Genomic DNA, 15,640 nt, shown 5'->3' on the forward strand with positions numbered 1-15,640 from the left:
CAATGGAAACACATATTGGAAGCATATTCTCTCTCTCTCTCTCTCTCTCTCTATGAGCTGTTTTCTGCATCAATTCTCTTTTCTTAGTAAATAACATCCAATTTACATATTCTGCTGAATACAATTATCTTTCGAAGTTTCAGATTTTCTGCTATTTGCAGACTTAATGACCAGCAAAACCTCTCCCACAATCCAAGGGAAGCTCAAGAAATTAGGGTTCTCTGAAGAGAAAGTAGAGTGATAAGTGACATGGTACCAAGCTGAGGCCATTTTCTGATGTTGGTGTGGCTTGCAGCTACCATACAACCATTCTTTGGCTTCTTTCTGTAGGCTCTTAACTGATATCAGTATTCGATCCTTCATTTCTGTGAATCTCCTGTTATCCCGCTGCAGATACATCAACTTGTTTCGCAGATTACCAGTCAGCATTTCATCCTCACTCTCCGCCCCATAGAAATTCATTAATGTGGCCATTTTCTCTGCATACATCTCCTTGTGAAGTTTCGCAATTTCGAGAAAGGTTTCGAAGCCGTCCACTTCAAGATCATGATCATAGGCAGCGCCTGGGATCGTCCCTGACCAAACACAGCTGGACTTTTCATTCGCTCTTGAGGCAATGGTGGCACGGTAGAGCTTCCCCAGTGCTCCATTGGAGATGTACATGGGTTTGTCTACTCTCTCCATGAAATCCGGAAATTCCTTTGGTTTTAAAACCCTAGGCATCTCTGCTGGGGCTCCCGTCTTTGCAAAGTCCACGGCCATGGAGTGAAGGGTTGCCAGCTCAAGACATTTTTTACTCCGGGCTTTCTCTGGTTCGCGATCTGCATGTACCAAATGTGCAGTAGAGATGACACCCAGAGTGTCATTGATCATGTAATCAACAAAAAACTTTTGGATTTCCTGCAAATTTCAGCAAACAAACAACTTTTCACAACATATTATGGGGTTCTTCTCAGTTCCACACTGGTAGAAAATGGGTTCAGTTGAAATTACCTCTAAGGTCACATCATGATCCATTATGCGAGGTCTTCTGCTGGTGTAGTCCATGGGGGCCTCAGTTTGGCTTGGGATGAGACCTTCATCCCAGCATATGAAAAATTGATCTCCGTCGAGATCGCCACCAGAACACTCATTTGGATGAGGCCTATAGATTTGTGATTATCATTGTTACTATTCAAAACAGAAATGGTAAATGCAGAAAATCGGTGAATGAACTAGAAGAAGCATCTGTTTCTCGGTATGAAATATTAGAGTTCTTAAACAGAGAATGCTGAAGCCAGACTACTCAGAAGGCAAAAAAGGGCATATCATTGAATTCAAATATACGAGACATATATTCTGGCACTCTGCTCTCCATCAATCAATAGCAGTAGCAGTAATAATACATTAGAAAACTTAGCCTATATGATAAAACATGAAATAAACTCTCTTTTTCTTTTCACTATCTGATCAAATCATTCAGGGAAAGATCTCATATTATGGATCTATTAATTGGATAATTTGAATTTGACAAGCATCTCATATCATGTTGGGGAAGGAAGGAAAATATGCAGAGAAATGCAATAAGCCCTGTAAGGAAAAATTCTAAGTTACCGAATCAGTATTATTCATTTGTTGTATGTTTGAAAAATCAATTTCATCTGTTGAGAAAGTAAAAGAACAAAATTTGAAATATCAGAACCTATAATGAGTCCTTAATTGTTCAACTTGAATTGGGAGCTATGGCTCCAATGCAGTACAATAGAATGACTCAACATATAATTCTTGTCTAATCATCCAAGGATAAATTATATCCTTGATGAAAATATTTCACTGAAAAGATGTAGTGTGTGTGTATAAAGAGAGGTGTGTAGGACAGAGACAGAGAGGGAGATGTGCTTCATACCTTTCCCCTTTCTGAGGAAAAAGGATACAATCCACCAAACCTTTCTCCTCCAATTCTACCTCATAAACTGCATCAAGAACTCTGATATCTCCTGGATGAAGACATGGGTTTTTGGTTACAATCACCTTCCCTATTACTACAGAGGTCGTGTCATCCACCTTCTGGAAAAAACTCTGATTGCAGCATTTGCGCTCTGCTTTTGTCATGGTTACTCGGACATAAACTTGGCCATAGTTTAAAATTCCTGTCTCGTCCAAGCACCCAATTAGAACACGGGCCTTTGGGACAAATATCCGGCATCTAGTTCTTATATCAGACAATTGGCTCTCACGATAAGCTTGAAGCATCATTGAAAGGTAAGGCTCCACATTTGGCTCGTAACCCTGAAGCAGCATCTTTGCTAGAATGTTTTTATTATCAATCCCACCCATGCTCTCTAAAACATCCAGAGCGGCCTGCCTATTTGACAGCATTTTGTCGAGAAGATGCATTTGTTCATTTAGCAATGCTTCAAAATTTTCATCCTCCACTCCCAGGGTAGACAAGAGGGAAACAATCTCCCGGTTCAAATAGCAAGGCGTATACTCACTCCACTTAGTGACATTAAGCATCCTGTTTTGTGATTCAAATTTTAACATACTACTGCGTAGAGAGAGCTTCCGGAAGGAATTCCGGTCAACAGCTATAACACCTTTATAACCACCATATCGAATTTGGAATGCTGAAGGTGTTTGATGCAACCCACACTTCTGAGCAACTTGCTTAGCAAAAGAGAGTGAAATTTTTCCAATTCCATCTGAGAAGCAGTAGCCAAAACCATCAGAGGTAACTTCAATATCAGGAATAACCTCAACATCTTGTACTGGGACAGGGAGAGTTTGTACAGAAGAACTGAACAATTGACCCATCCTTGCTGCACATTTTGACACACTGCGGATCTTTTTGAAGCAGCCCATCCATTCTCTAATATCATCTACTCTTACTTTGTCATTAGAAGCAAACATCCAAACAGAATTTGAACGGAGTTGACTAGCAGAGAATGCAAGAAACTGAAATCTTTTAGCTCCAATTACAATTCCCTCACGGAGAATAGATAATATTCGATGATATATTTCAGTTCTGAAAGGGTCGGCAAAGAAAGCTTTACGAATACTCATGGAAAGGGCATTTGAAGGAAGTTTACTCCAATCTTCTTCAACAAAAGAAACTCTCACGAAATCTGAAGCATATGCTGCATAGTGCTTTACAACATAATTAGAAGACTCAAGCTCAGGACCCAAGCAATAAATCTTTGACGGGGTAACAAGGACTCTATGGCAACTCATTACATTATTGTTTGTTAACCTGCTGTGAGATGATGGTGGAAGATTCTTAATGTTCATGTTGATGATATGTGCCTGAGCCTTAATAAATGATATGGGATCATAATGAGTAGACTTCCGTTTATGCAACTTCTGAAGAATCATAATAGCAGTGTCTACAGGTAAATTGCTAAGTATCTCAATCAAATCAGTGTCAACTGCAGCAAGGCTAATCTTTTGAGCATGGACAAGGGAGTTGAGCTGGAAAAGGATTTCATATTCTAACTTAGGACCTGATTCACATTTCACAAGAGGAACTAGCCCAGAATCTGAACAAAATGCTTCCCCTTGTTCTAAAGTTAGCTCGGTCAGATCTTTATAATATGGGAAACTAGCAAAAATATCTAAAGCTGGAAATCCTTCTTTAATTTCCCAACAAAATGAAGTTGACTGTCCAAGTGACTTTATACTTGAAAAATCTGTCGTCCGTAGCCAAAGGAACTCAGCATCTTCCTTGGAGATATGGTACCGATCAGCACTGAACTTTGAAGCTATATTAGGGCCTGCAAATTTTTGGAAGATCTTTGGTGCATACTTGAGCTGGAACACAACAGTTTAATGTGAGATAATTTTCAGATAAGATCTAGTCCAAACAAATAAATAAGATCCAAAGCCTAACTCTTTAAAAAAAAAAAAAAAAAAAAAAGAGCATTATCATTAGGGAAAAAAAAATCACATAAACTTGTAAGTTTCACCCCAATGCCATATCTTATATGTAGCTTTATCCCTTCACTCTAATTTTTCATTTCCCATTATTTTCGACCCGGGTGAAGGAGAATAACATTGATTCAGAAGATTCAACATATACTAATAACAATGTGTCCTTCATTTTCATGACATCAGATGAGTTTTCCATGGAGCAAGGATGACATGGATACCTATTTAATATTTCCTAAGTGAATAATTCAACATAAAACTTATAAGCTTCTGTCATCCTGTGGCCTGGCTTAAGTGAGTGTGATTCCCATAAATCAAAAAGGGATTTTTTTGAATCCCAATGAGTTGAGGCAAATAGAACTATTTGGCTTAGTGGAGGGCAGTTTCTTAGCAACCAGCCCAAAGTAAATATCGATATTATCAGATCAAGACCTAGAATTCAAACAAGACTGAGACATAGAAGAAGATAAGATACAAATGTAATGAAAAGAAGACAGCCCAATAGTTCAAATAACACAGCTTTCTTTCTTTTCCTCCTCAATTCCAGACAAAAATTATCAAGAAGAAGAAGGAACTACATTGACTTTTCTAACTTTCCAAACAACACAAATACCTCCAAAACATGATCCCAGATAAGAACTAACAAATAAAAATTTCATACACGGGAAAAATATTAGAACATTGTTGGTGTAGTGCCAATCGGATTTGGGTCTGTTTAGCTTCCCTGAAGTCAGATGGACTTCTTCCCTGCACAAAACGATGTCCGAACAGGTGGTCCGGGCATGCCCTTTCGAAGCTTAAGTCAGAAAGTAATAAGGACGAATCCAATTATTTTGAATGGCTCAGTACCCGCGTACCTTTTTCATGCTTCTCAGGGGGGTTTTATAGAGTGGATGGCACCATCGCCATAGCGCTGATGGTGCATTCATGCCTTTTTTGTGATGATGATTGCCATCAGGGTGGAAATCAAACCTTAGAAAGAGAATCAACGCCATCATCTCTGCGCAGATTGGACAATCACACCAAACAAAATCTGCAGATTGGTGTCATTTGTTGGCTGTCGAACAAGAGTCTTGAACCATGTAGTTGACTATGTATTTACATTTGTCAATGTCGCTGATTGCGCGTAACAATTACTAGACATTGACTTTTAGGTGCAAATGTCGTCGCTCAAGCACAAGGTGTGATTATCCATTTATTCAATGTCTGGAATCTCCAACTGTGTTGGTTGGTTCATTTGGAAATCCCAGTTGGCTTAGTTTGTCCATTTCATCTGACATTTAGAAAGAAGAAAATCTATCTCCTCTTGCGCTAGACAAAGCTTATTTCGGTTTAGACAGATTGATCTCAGAAGGATCATCAACTTACCTTGGACGGACCAAGGGTTTTTGATTTAGGGGAGGACATATGAAGGTAAACCCCCCACAATGCCCCTTTAATTTGTCTGCTTCTATCCGGTCGGGTAGCCAGCAGGTTGAAGCAGAACGGATTATTTGTCTCTTCAAGTTATTTGGGTGCCTAGGAACACGTGTCATTTGGGGATGCAATGATGGGTCACATCAATCAAGGTTGGTTGTGAAGCAACATGTCTCTTCATTTGGCTTTGGAAAACATTTCCAAGTGGCTTGTCCTTTGGAATACCTAGGTTTTTGGATCCTTATAAATAGTGGAGCTCCATACTTTTTGGGTCACCTTTTGGCCTTTTCCTACTTTGGAGTTTTCCTGCCTGCGTTGCACTTCCATTGCCGCTGCGCTTGCCACCGGTCGCTGCTCTTCGCCTTCCTCGTCACCGGCCTTAGACTTGCTTCCGGTGGATTTCTTCCCCACTAGAGAGTGTTCATCCCTGACTCTGGTAAGTTTTCCATCGCTCACTTTTCCTTTTGCAATGCTTGTTGTTCTTCTTTGGACCGCGTCGACGGTAGTTTGGTTAGAGAGAAAATGGACACCTTGGCATCCAGATTTAGGGTTTCTCAGTGTCTTTGCTTGTTCTGGGTGCTTTGTTTGAGAGAGGATGGATGTGCCAACGGTTGGATTTAGGGCTTTTCGGTTTCCTCTTTTGTTCTTGTGTTGTCGGTGCATTTGTGTTTTTGTTGTTGGTTCCTGTTTTTCGTTGTCGTCGCGTTGGGGCGGTGGGAGCGATTCTTCCTTAGTCATTGGCAAAGAGATTTGCTCTGCAAGTTTTGATAGCCAAATCCATCTAGTTTCAAGCTTTTGGTCCATCTAGGTTCATTTTTGTATTGCTGAGGCAACACTAAACGGTGGATGGGTTAGGTGATTGGTTCTGATAACTGCGTTGACCTGTGCAGGTTTCCACACGGCCCAGATCCACTTAGCATAATGGCAAGAAGAGGAGTCGCATCTACTAGCGGAAGGCCTCAACAAAGTGGATGGAAAAACACTAGAGTTGGGCGCTTCAAATTAGAGCGTCCGGTTGGTGTCCTATCTGAAAGGGAATTCTAGACTCATTTTCATATTTCGGACAATATCCCGATTCAACTAACAGACGACGAGGCTCTATCCTTTGCTGACTTTCCCAATAACATGATGTATTTTACCAAGGAGCAATTCGCTGTTGGGCTCCATTTAACTATCCCTTCTTTCTTCAAACTATTCCTTCATTTCACATAAATCCCTCTAGCTTTTCTTCATCCAGATGCTGTCTGGGTGTTAATGGGGTGTAGTGTGCTAGACATGCTCTTCTAGCTGGATCTTTCCCTACTAGAAGTCTTGTTCATTTATACTCTCAAGATGAGCCAGAAAGAAAGGTTCATCTTATCTGCCCATATTCCTTCCCTCCAACTGGTGACTGGTCTTCCAAATTCATGCAAAGGCTAGGCCAAGGGGCATGTTCTAGTATCCGGTCCTTAGAGTGGTTCGTCCGAGGGACCGGATGGAGTTTTTTCTCCATAACGTTCGTTGGAGATTCCGAGTAGGCCACGTTTCTGTCACTTTCTTTATATCTTGCTATCATTTCTTCTTTGCTGTAAATTTACTCACGATCTTTCTGTTTGTGTAGTACAAGCAAGGAGTCTGTCACTTTCTTTATATCTTGCTGTCATTTCTTCCTTGCTGTAAATTTACTCACGATCTTTCTGTTTGTGCAATATAGGCAAGAAGAGGCGAGAACGCCTTGTAGAGTGGGTGGAAAAAGCTTCATTCGCCCGGCTCAACAAGCTATTCAAGATAGACGCGGCCGAACGAGCTTACAAGGTTTTTTTATCGGACAAGAACTTGCTAGCGCTGATCAACAATCCCAAACCGTTTATCATCCTTGTATTTCCCCAGCTAGCTCCTCCATCTCTGGTGCTTAGTGAACACTTCGTGCTGAAGGATTTGCCTTTCTACGAGATTGCTCGTTTAGCGGATTTTGAGGCACGCCAGGCTCGTCTGGAGGAGCGGGAGAGAAAACGTCAGTAGGGGACATTGAGGCAAGCTCCGATTGCATTTGGTGACCTGGCAAAGATTCCTTCTTGGATTGTCTTGAATAATTGCCAGAGGAGAACTTTGTGTCCCCGGGGTAAGATGCCTCAACAGTCCGTCTCGAGGTAATTTGTCAGCTTTGAGTGTGCCAACTTTGAGATGGAACCACTGTCGATATTTGAGCCCGCAATTCTTCATTCTCTTCTTTGAGTCATTTCATTTGACAGAGCAGAGTTTATATCTGCCGATCATTTTCTCATTGACGTCTCTCCATCCTTTTACACCATACAAAATAATCCTCGCCACCCATAGCTGATGATTGGCTTCTGGAGGGTGTTGACATCCTTAGTTTTTTCGGTTTCCACAGACGACGCCAATGTTGGTGTAGTGCCAACCGGATTTGGGTTAGTCTAGCTCCCTTAGAGTCAGACAAACTTCTTCCCTACACAAAAGGATGTCCGGACAAGTGGTCCGGCCACGCCCCTCCAAAGTTTAAGTCAGAAAGTAATAAGGATGAATCCAATTATTTTGAATGGTTCTGTATGAGCGTACCTTTTTCATGCTTCTCGAGAGGGTTTTTATAGAGCAGATGACACCATCGCTATAGCGCTGATGGTGCATTCATGCTTTTTTTGTAATGATGATTGCCATTAGGGCGGAAATCAAGTCTTAGCAAGAGAGTCAATGTCATCATCTCTGCGCGGATTGGGCAATCACAACAAAAAAAAATCCGCTGACTAGTGCCATTTACTAGCTGTCGAGCAAGAGTCTCGGATCATGTAGTTGACTATGCATTTACATTTGTCAATGTCGCGAATTGCATATAGCAATTACCAGACATTGACTTTTAGGCGCAAATGTTGTTGTCTAAACCGTCGTTCAGGCACTGAGTGTGATTATCCATTTGTTTAATGTCTGGGATATCCAGCTGTGTTGATTGGTCCGTTTCAAATCCTAGTTGGTTTGGTCTATCCATTCTATTTGGAATTCAGAAAGAAGGAAATCTCTCTCCTGTTGCGCGAGAGGGAGCTTGTTTTGGTTTAGACGGATTGATCTCAGAAGGATCATCAGTTTACCTTGGACGGACCAAGGGTTTTTGATTTGGGGAGGACAAGTGGAGAGAAACCCCCCACACATAACTAGAAACCCAGTAGTAGCTTACCTTGGACGAACCAAGGGTTTTTGATCAATAGTTCAAAACACAGGGCTTTACTTCCTATGTCCCATCAAAATCAAGCAACCATGATAAGAAAGTATACCTTCAAAAGCAGCGCATTAACTTTCCCACCTCCCAAACAACATGCAGAGCTCTCCAACACATCGTCAAATGGAACCTCCAACTTGTACCGCTCCCCATCCTTGTCCACCCAAAACTCCACCCTATTCCTCTCAGGCATAACCAAAGTTTTCACACCCTCCCACGACTCCAAAACCAACATGCAATCGTCTTCAACTAAGAAGCCCACATGGAGAACCCCCGAGTCGACTTGGTTTCTGGGCTCAACGGGTCGAACAATAATGTCATCGAAGGTGGCAGAGATGGAGAGGCTTGAGCCCCGGAAAACGAGGTCCCCTTGCAGAGAAAGGAGGTCGGCAGCGCGCTTGGCTTGGAGGGTCTCGAACTGAACTCTGCCGAAGCCTCTGGACTTCCAGTTTTTGTGCTCAGTGGCGATTTCCAAAGCGTAGATTGTATTGGGTCCCAGCTTGGACTCCAGGAAGCTCCAGAGCTCCTTGGCTATTGCTGTTTTAGGGATGTTTGAGACCTTCACTGTGGGTCTCTCCCCTACGGCCATTGTTGAGAGAGAAAGAGAGGAGTACTATGATTTGGACATGAAATTTTGTACGAGGGTTTAGTTGAAAAAGAAAAGTTTCTCCTTTTTATTTCTTTCCTTTTTACCCTGAAATTTTTATTATTATTTTATTATCGATTATCTTAAACATTAATATTTACCTAAAATTGGAATAAATTCATAGAACTCAACAGGGCATCAACAAAAATTTCTTAAAATTAATGGGGTTAAAAGATATTTAGATTTGAGCTTTCTTAAGTTTGAAAATTTGTTTGTGTCAATGAAAATTTTTATTTTATTTTATTTTATTTTTTATCTTTTATTTTAAGAATATAGTGGAAGTCTCCTCGACATACATCAAAATGAATGTTGTGGATGTGCTGACAGGGGACTTAAAAGACACAGATTTCTGAATTTAACTATCAAAAACATCAACAGATTTTGGTAATTAATTTATGCATTGATTGATCTAAAGAATACAGAGAGTTTTCATCACATGGGCAAACCCCATATTTATGGGGCAAATGGAAGACTCATATGGGGGTCTGAAGAGCTTGGGACCTTGTTCTTCTTGGGCCAGAGCCAGATCTTGGAGACTGAGAAACTCTCACCTCTGATCCTACTGCTGATTTTCTTCCCTTCCGCATCCTCATGATCAGTTGAACAATTCCCATATTGGTCTCTTGCTTTGGCATGCTTCTCCTCACTGCTAGCACCATTGTCATGAGACAAAGCCACTTGAAGGTTTGAGTCGCCAACCACATACTGGCATGGCCCCATTGAGTAGCATCTTCTGGCATCCAAATAGGAGCTGCTAGTCCCCTCTTGTTCTCTCTCCCCACTTTGTGTTCCTTCATTATTCAAGCTTCTAAACTTACCAAGTCTCACAGGGAAGACCCTCCTCTGGCTGCCAGTTTCTTCCACAGTCACTGGCTTCTGACTAGAGGAACACCCTTCATGATCTCCTTCACTAGGAAACGTGTTTGATGCTTCTCTGGGATCATCTCCATTCTGCACTGGATTTTCAAGAGGAAGGCCAGAGCTTAAAAGAGTCCCTCTACATAGAGGACATGTAGAGTTTGATAGGAGCCACGTGTCTATGCAGTTGATGTGGAAAGCATGGCTACACATCACAAGCAATCTCAGCTGATCATTTTCTGAAAACTCACTTAGACAGACTGCACAATCAAATGGCTCTTTCAAGCCCACAATATCCTTGTAGGTGAATACAGGTAGAGCATCTATGAAGGCTTGGTCTAGACCTCTGTCATGTAAGCGAAAGAGTTGCTGCAGTTGTCTTTGGAAAGCATTAGACCCAGAGGTTTCTATGTACCTACCAGATTGATAAAGTAATGAAGATGGCCTCTTCATGAGAAATCTAACAAGGAGATGGAGAAGGCCAGAGATGAAAAATATGATAGCTAGAATCACTATAATCAGAAGAAGTGTTGGACTAATTCTGCTAACAGATGATGATGGTGATGGGGTTGATTCTTTTTCATAGATAGTGCTACTATAGGGGTATGAGAATGAAGAGACAGGAGATAGAGGGGGTGGGTGGATCAATATATCATCTTTTTGCTTGAGTTGAGATGGAATTCTAGACATTTTAGAAGATGAGTATGCTCAACAACACATCTTTTCATCAGCTTTATGAGATCAAACACTCCTTCATTCAGGAGTTACTACATGCCCTCTGAAAGGCATCCTATCTTGCTGGCTTAAAGAGGAAAGAATCAGTCTTTTTTCTCTTTGGGAATTGAGTTTGATAGCTGAATAAATGTAAAATTCTCCTTACATGTATGAGAAAAGCCTTTGCTTTAAGAAGGTGATTCTGTACTAGAAAATGTTCACTTCTGAGTTTCGTTGCTTTGACATGAAAGCTTGGTGATCAATTGTGCAAGACTAAAGAAGAAGATGAGCTAGGAGATTCAGAGATACTGAACTGCAGATTACCTACCTCTCAGTTCAATGACACCATTGACAGAATCCCAATGTGTTTGGTTGATGATGATGATTGGTTCTGCTTTTAAGTTCTCTTCACCCCAAATAAAGCAGCCTTCTTAAAAGGATTTTCAATTTCTGTTATGTAGTATGAAAGGTGTAAGGTGGTTGAGCTGTATCTCATGTGGATCCTTTAATCTATAGACTTTGAATTCAAACACCTCTCAAGAGAAAAAATAAGAGGGAGGAGACCACAAAGAAAATGAGAAATGATTAAGAGGCCCCCCACCATAGACAATATGACTGTCTACAGTTGTGTGTGTGTGACTGTCTACAGTTGTGTGTGTGTGACTTCTTTATTCATCAGGATTTATCAAAATAATTGTCTACCCATGATGACTTTCCACAACATTACCTACTAATAATCCCTGAAACTTTCCATCAATCTCGGGTACGGGCAGTTTCCATTGTTTATGCTAGTCAAAAATCCATGGATGAGAAATGAAACCAAAGTCTACAAATCCAGTGGTGCAGTATATGTCAAGCTAGCTAGACTGTCAAATGTTTAAACTCTTGGCAGTTTCGAGTGTGAGCACTAGAGACACTAGTGCCTCCCTTCATATATCATACATGAAGTGGACGCCGACGCGTAGATATGATGACAGAAGAGAAATCCATGAGGTAGACAAAACCTAATGGTAGGCCCATTCTCCTTTCCCTGTACAGCGCATGGCGCCTCATTAAACCGATGATTGTGCCCACTTTTAGCCTCATGCTTGTAGTGGCTGACAGTTTATCCTGGTTGCAGTGATGTTTGTTAATGCCCAACCAAGAAGGAAGTTGGAAAGTTCCTCTGTTTCTTTGGATTTTGATGTTCTCTCTTCTTCACATCAAACAAAATGTACTGCTCCAAAATTAAACCCCACTTTTGTTTTCATTGTGAACTAATGTTGTTGTTGATGTCTACTTACATAACAAGAAATCAGCAGTAAGCTCCAAGTGAAAAATGCATTCCCTCCCAATAGGTTACTTCCAAAGAGGCAAGTGTGAATCTGTTCTCTGTACAGTGCAATCTCCTAACTGTTCTCTGTGGAGCACAAAAGAGATCATTACAAAGTGGAAATGCACATTAGCTGTATAAAAGTGAAGTTGGAACCATCTTATCCTTTCTCCAAATGAACAAAGTTGGATCCAGTGACATCTTTTAGAGCCTGCTTTAACTTTCCATAGAAAATAAAACCAGTCCATTTTGCTTGAATTTGAAGGAAAGTAGGGAACGATATTCGTGATTCCTATCACCTTTTTTCCTTTCTTTTTTGTGACTTCTCTTTGTTTTGTTCTCTTTTTTCTCTTCCAAGTGGACACACTGCTAGAAATGTTCTCATGAGACTTTTCTAATAGAAACTTGACAAATTTTGGAGCAGATATCTTTCCCAATTAGGTGAGTGAGCGACCACACATTCATGAGGAATGTGGTAGGATTACAAGAAAAGAGTGCAGGATACCTAAGATGAAAGATGTAGGATACATCAAAGAAAAATACAATAATTCAATGATAATCTTGGGAAAAAAAATTGTGTTTGATAAACTAACTGTATTGCCAGATACAAATGGATCAGTGGTGAAATATTTTCTATAACCGGCGTTTTCATATTCTCTGTTTCTTTAAAGCATATGGCTGAAGTCTTCATCATATGGAGACTATGGATCTTTCTTCTTCCTCTTTTATTGTGTTTATCATTCCAGCAACTTGATTTATGGTTGGCCTCTCTCCGGGAGAAGGATTTATGCACTTCAGTGCAACCTGTAACAAGTTCACCATCCTCTCTTCACTTGCACCTTCCAAAATCAGGGCCTTGTCAAAAACTTCCGCTGTCCATTCCTCTCTAACCACTGAATGCAGCCATCTAGCTAAATCAAAGCCACTGTTCTGGACAAGCTTCCCTGTCAGCAGTTCAAGAAGAATCACTCCAAAACCATAAACATCTACCTTGAAGGTGCTATATGCAGTGTATCCACTTGGACCATTGGATTTGAGATTCTCGGCTTGGGCAAGGAATTGTTGGTCTTGGTCTTCAACTACCATTAGCCCATATTCGCTGATACATGGATCCATGTCCTTTCCAAGCAAGATGTTTGTGGATTTTAGGTTTCCATGAGCAATTCCATCGTCATGGAGCTCACTGTACATGAATGCCAATGCCTCAGCAATGCTAGCTGCAACACCTAGTCTGCTTCCCCATTCAAATACTTCGCCATTTTGGGTTCCTGAAATTAAGATGCATTAGGATACTTGTGCTATTATCTCCTTTACATTCGAATGTTTAGACACTTGGATAAAAAAAAGGATAGAAGAAGGAAAAAATCAAAAAGGAAAAAGGGCAGATCAAGGGAGTGGAGCAGTACTGATAACTCAAATATGGGGAATATTCAAAGTTCTGGGACAAATTTTTGTGTTGGGTAATTTGTTTTTCCCCAACATAGAAATCAATTAGGTTTTTCAGCTAGCCAGTTGTGGGGTTTGAGTTTAATGACTTCAGTTCTAGACTGTATATGCTTCTGCTCATGATTACTTACTGGGTCATTTTTCTAGTACAAGCGCTTCAGCATCATTCATGACGGTGGACATAACCACAAAAGTATGATTTCTGAAAAGCCTTGTTTTCTAGTTCTCCTTTTCAACTTTTATTTCCATTTTGTTTGAACCCTCTCTCAGGCCCCCTAAGATTGCTTTTTAGTACCAGAAAGTAAGCTGTGATGAAATTCTACAATGAACATTGTGGAAATGAAGTTACCATAGAGAAGCTTGAAGAGGCTGCCATTTTGCTGATATTCATACACAAGGAGCTTCTCCTGCTTGGAACAATAAAAAGCGAGGGGAGGCAATACATTTGGATGCTTCACTTGATCTATCTTCTGCATTCTCCTCTTGAAATCCTGACTAGAAATCCCCCAATCTTTGATCCTCTTCACAGCCAAGACCATCTTGTTCTCCAGCACAACCTTGTAGAGGCTTCCATGCTTTCCTCTCCCAATCAATTCAGCAGGAGCTCGGAGCAAATCCTCAAATCTCAACCCATTTATCACCGGACTTGAAAGAACTGTAAGCGATGATGAAGTCATTCCAGCTTCAGCAGATGTTATCGAATACTCCGATCTATTGTCACTGGTTTTTAGCTGGCTGGAAACACTGCTGGGCTTGTTGCTACTAGACTCCATGCTCACTCCCTTCTTTATAACCTCAACCTTTTCACCTTTCGGCCTCTTTTTTCTGAACAATTTGTAGACAAGAAAGAGCACAATAATCAGGCCAAGGATTATATACCCTGAGTAGGTGAGAAGCTGCTTGCTGGAGAAACCTTTTGATCCATTTTTAGAAGGCAGAGATGGTGGGCATGTGTTTGAAAGCGGTGGTCCACATAATCCTGGATTACCAGAGAAGCTGCTGGCAGAGAAACGTCCATCGACATCTGGAATAGGACCACTGAAATTGTTGTTGGAGACGTTGAATTGCTGGAGGTTGGAGAAATCAAATTTTGGTATTTCCCCACTGAGTTGATTGTTCTGAGCAAGGAATGATATTAAGCCTGAAATTCGTGGCAAATCTGGCAGCACGCCGGAGAAGTTATTGTTGGATATGTGAAGCCTTTTCAAGTTACTCAACCGGGAAAGACTCTGGGGAAGCTCGCCTGAGAAATGGTTTCCACTTGCATACAAGTGGGTCAATCGCTTGCAGCTTGATATCCCTTCGGGTAACTTTCCAACAACACTGTTGTTGTTCAGGCTCAATACTGCAAGTGTTTTCACTTTGCATAGAGACTCTGCATCCAGAATTCCATCGAGATTGAGTCCATCAAGAATTACTTTCCTCACATATTTCGACTGGGAGTCACATGTCACCCCCTCCCATTTGTCAGTGCAGGGGTCTGAGTTCATGCTCCAATTCGAGCTTCTTCCTGCATTTCCAGGTGAAATGTTTGTCATGAATTGAATCAAAGACCGGTTAACCTCATCTTCTTCTGAGTTTCCCACTGGGAGGAGAAGTAAAACCAAACCAGAAAGTACCCAGATGGGAATTCGATCCATTTCCCGTAAATGAGATCAGTTTCTGCAGAGCTCTTGTATATGAGGTAGACTTGAATCATTGGAACTGTGGAACAAGAAGGAGCCAGCATTGTTGATATGATTTCTTCATCAGTTTTGAATGCCATTTGGCTGATTTTACAATGACGGTTTGCAACTTGTGAATAGAGAAATAGGCCCAAAAGGCAGAAACCAGCATTTAAATATTATGCGCCGGCAGATAGAACAGGGCCAAATCCAAGCAGATTTGAGTGTTTGGTGGTTCCAAGAACATTATACTAATACTGAGAATTTGCGGATTGATTCAGACCTTTCCAACAGGCGGCCACAAAATACAAATTTGAAGACAGAATGGAAGGTCAAGATTTGGCCGGCCGGCAAAGTGGTTGTCCATCTTCTATCCAAAATTCTTCATCAGTTAATTCAAGCATGCATTTTTCTCTGACAAGTACATACAAATGGAGAAAATGAAAAACAAGCTTAGAGGAGATTAAATAAAA

General features: G+C 41.0%; 3 protein-coding genes and 1 long non-coding RNA gene across 5 annotated transcripts; all 4 read right to left on the minus strand.

Moving 5' to 3' along the window:
- Nucleotides 1–60: 60 nt before the first annotated feature.
- Nucleotides 61–9,158, minus strand: LOC117904459 (RNA-dependent RNA polymerase 2). Its single transcript, XM_034817068.1, has 4 exons — nucleotides 8,583–9,158; nucleotides 1,886–3,786; nucleotides 994–1,144; nucleotides 61–900 (listed from the first exon to the last, which is right to left on the minus strand). The coding sequence occupies exons 1-4, from the start codon at nucleotides 9,114–9,116 to the stop codon at nucleotides 103–105; spliced, it is 3,384 nt and encodes a 1,127-aa protein (XP_034672959.1). The 5' UTR covers nucleotides 9,117–9,158; the 3' UTR covers nucleotides 61–102.
- LOC117904461 lies at nucleotides 4,342–8,570 on the minus strand. Its single transcript, XR_004649592.1, has 2 exons — nucleotides 4,761–8,570; nucleotides 4,342–4,650 (listed from the first exon to the last, which is right to left on the minus strand). It is a non-coding gene; the product is annotated as an uncharacterized LOC117904461 (long non-coding RNA).
- A 343-nt stretch (nucleotides 9,159–9,501) lies between the features above and the next one.
- On the minus strand, nucleotides 9,502–12,538 carry LOC117934458 (RING-H2 finger protein ATL46-like). The gene has a single exon (XM_034856150.1). It carries the CDS (start codon nucleotides 10,719–10,721, stop codon nucleotides 9,627–9,629), a length of 1,095 nt encoding a protein of 364 aa, XP_034712041.1. The 5' UTR covers nucleotides 10,722–12,538; the 3' UTR covers nucleotides 9,502–9,626.
- Nucleotides 12,539–12,618: 80 nt separating this feature from the next.
- On the minus strand, nucleotides 12,619–15,575 carry LOC117934457 (probable inactive receptor kinase At2g26730). 2 transcript variants are annotated; one of them, XM_034856148.1, is made up of 3 exons: nucleotides 15,451–15,575; nucleotides 13,853–15,207; nucleotides 12,619–13,325 (listed from the first exon to the last, which is right to left on the minus strand). In XM_034856148.1, the coding sequence occupies exons 2-3, from the start codon at nucleotides 15,141–15,143 to the stop codon at nucleotides 12,748–12,750; spliced, it is 1,869 nt and encodes a 622-aa protein (XP_034712039.1). In that variant the 5' UTR covers nucleotides 15,144–15,207; nucleotides 15,451–15,575; the 3' UTR covers nucleotides 12,619–12,747. The 2 variants fall into 2 exon arrangements, with proteins under 2 accessions (XP_034712039.1, XP_034712040.1); XM_034856149.1 differs by having other exon boundaries at nucleotides 13,853–15,013; nucleotides 15,123–15,572.
- Nucleotides 15,576–15,640: the final 65 nt, after the last annotated feature.

This window comes from Vitis riparia, chromosome 17 (genome assembly GCF_004353265.1).
Source record: "Vitis riparia cultivar Riparia Gloire de Montpellier isolate 1030 chromosome 17, EGFV_Vit.rip_1.0, whole genome shotgun sequence".
In the NCBI taxonomy this organism is placed as follows: Eukaryota; Viridiplantae; Streptophyta; class Magnoliopsida; order Vitales; family Vitaceae; genus Vitis; species Vitis riparia.

Coding starts and splice junctions, on each gene's coding strand:
- LOC117934458 (XM_034856150.1), bottom strand. CDS start 10,721: ATGTCTAGAATTCCATCTCAACTCAAGCAAAAAGATGATATATTGATC.
- LOC117934457 (XM_034856148.1), bottom strand. CDS start 15,143: ATGGATCGAATTCCCATCTGGGTACTTTCTGGTTTGGTTTTACTTCTC. Junction 13,326..13,852: donor CCTCTTCAAGCTTCTCTATG/GTAACTTCATTT, acceptor TCTTAATTTCAG/GAACCCAAAATGGCGAAGTA.
- LOC117904459 (XM_034817068.1), bottom strand. CDS start 9,116: ATGGCCGTAGGGGAGAGACCCACAGTGAAGGTCTCAAACATCCCTAAA. Junction 3,787..8,582: donor TTAATGCGCTGCTTTTGAAG/GTATACTTTCTT, acceptor GTTGTGTTCCAG/CTCAAGTATGCACCAAAGAT. Junction 901..993: donor ATCATGATGTGACCTTAGAG/GTAATTTCAACT, acceptor TGAAATTTGCAG/GAAATCCAAAAGTTTTTTGT.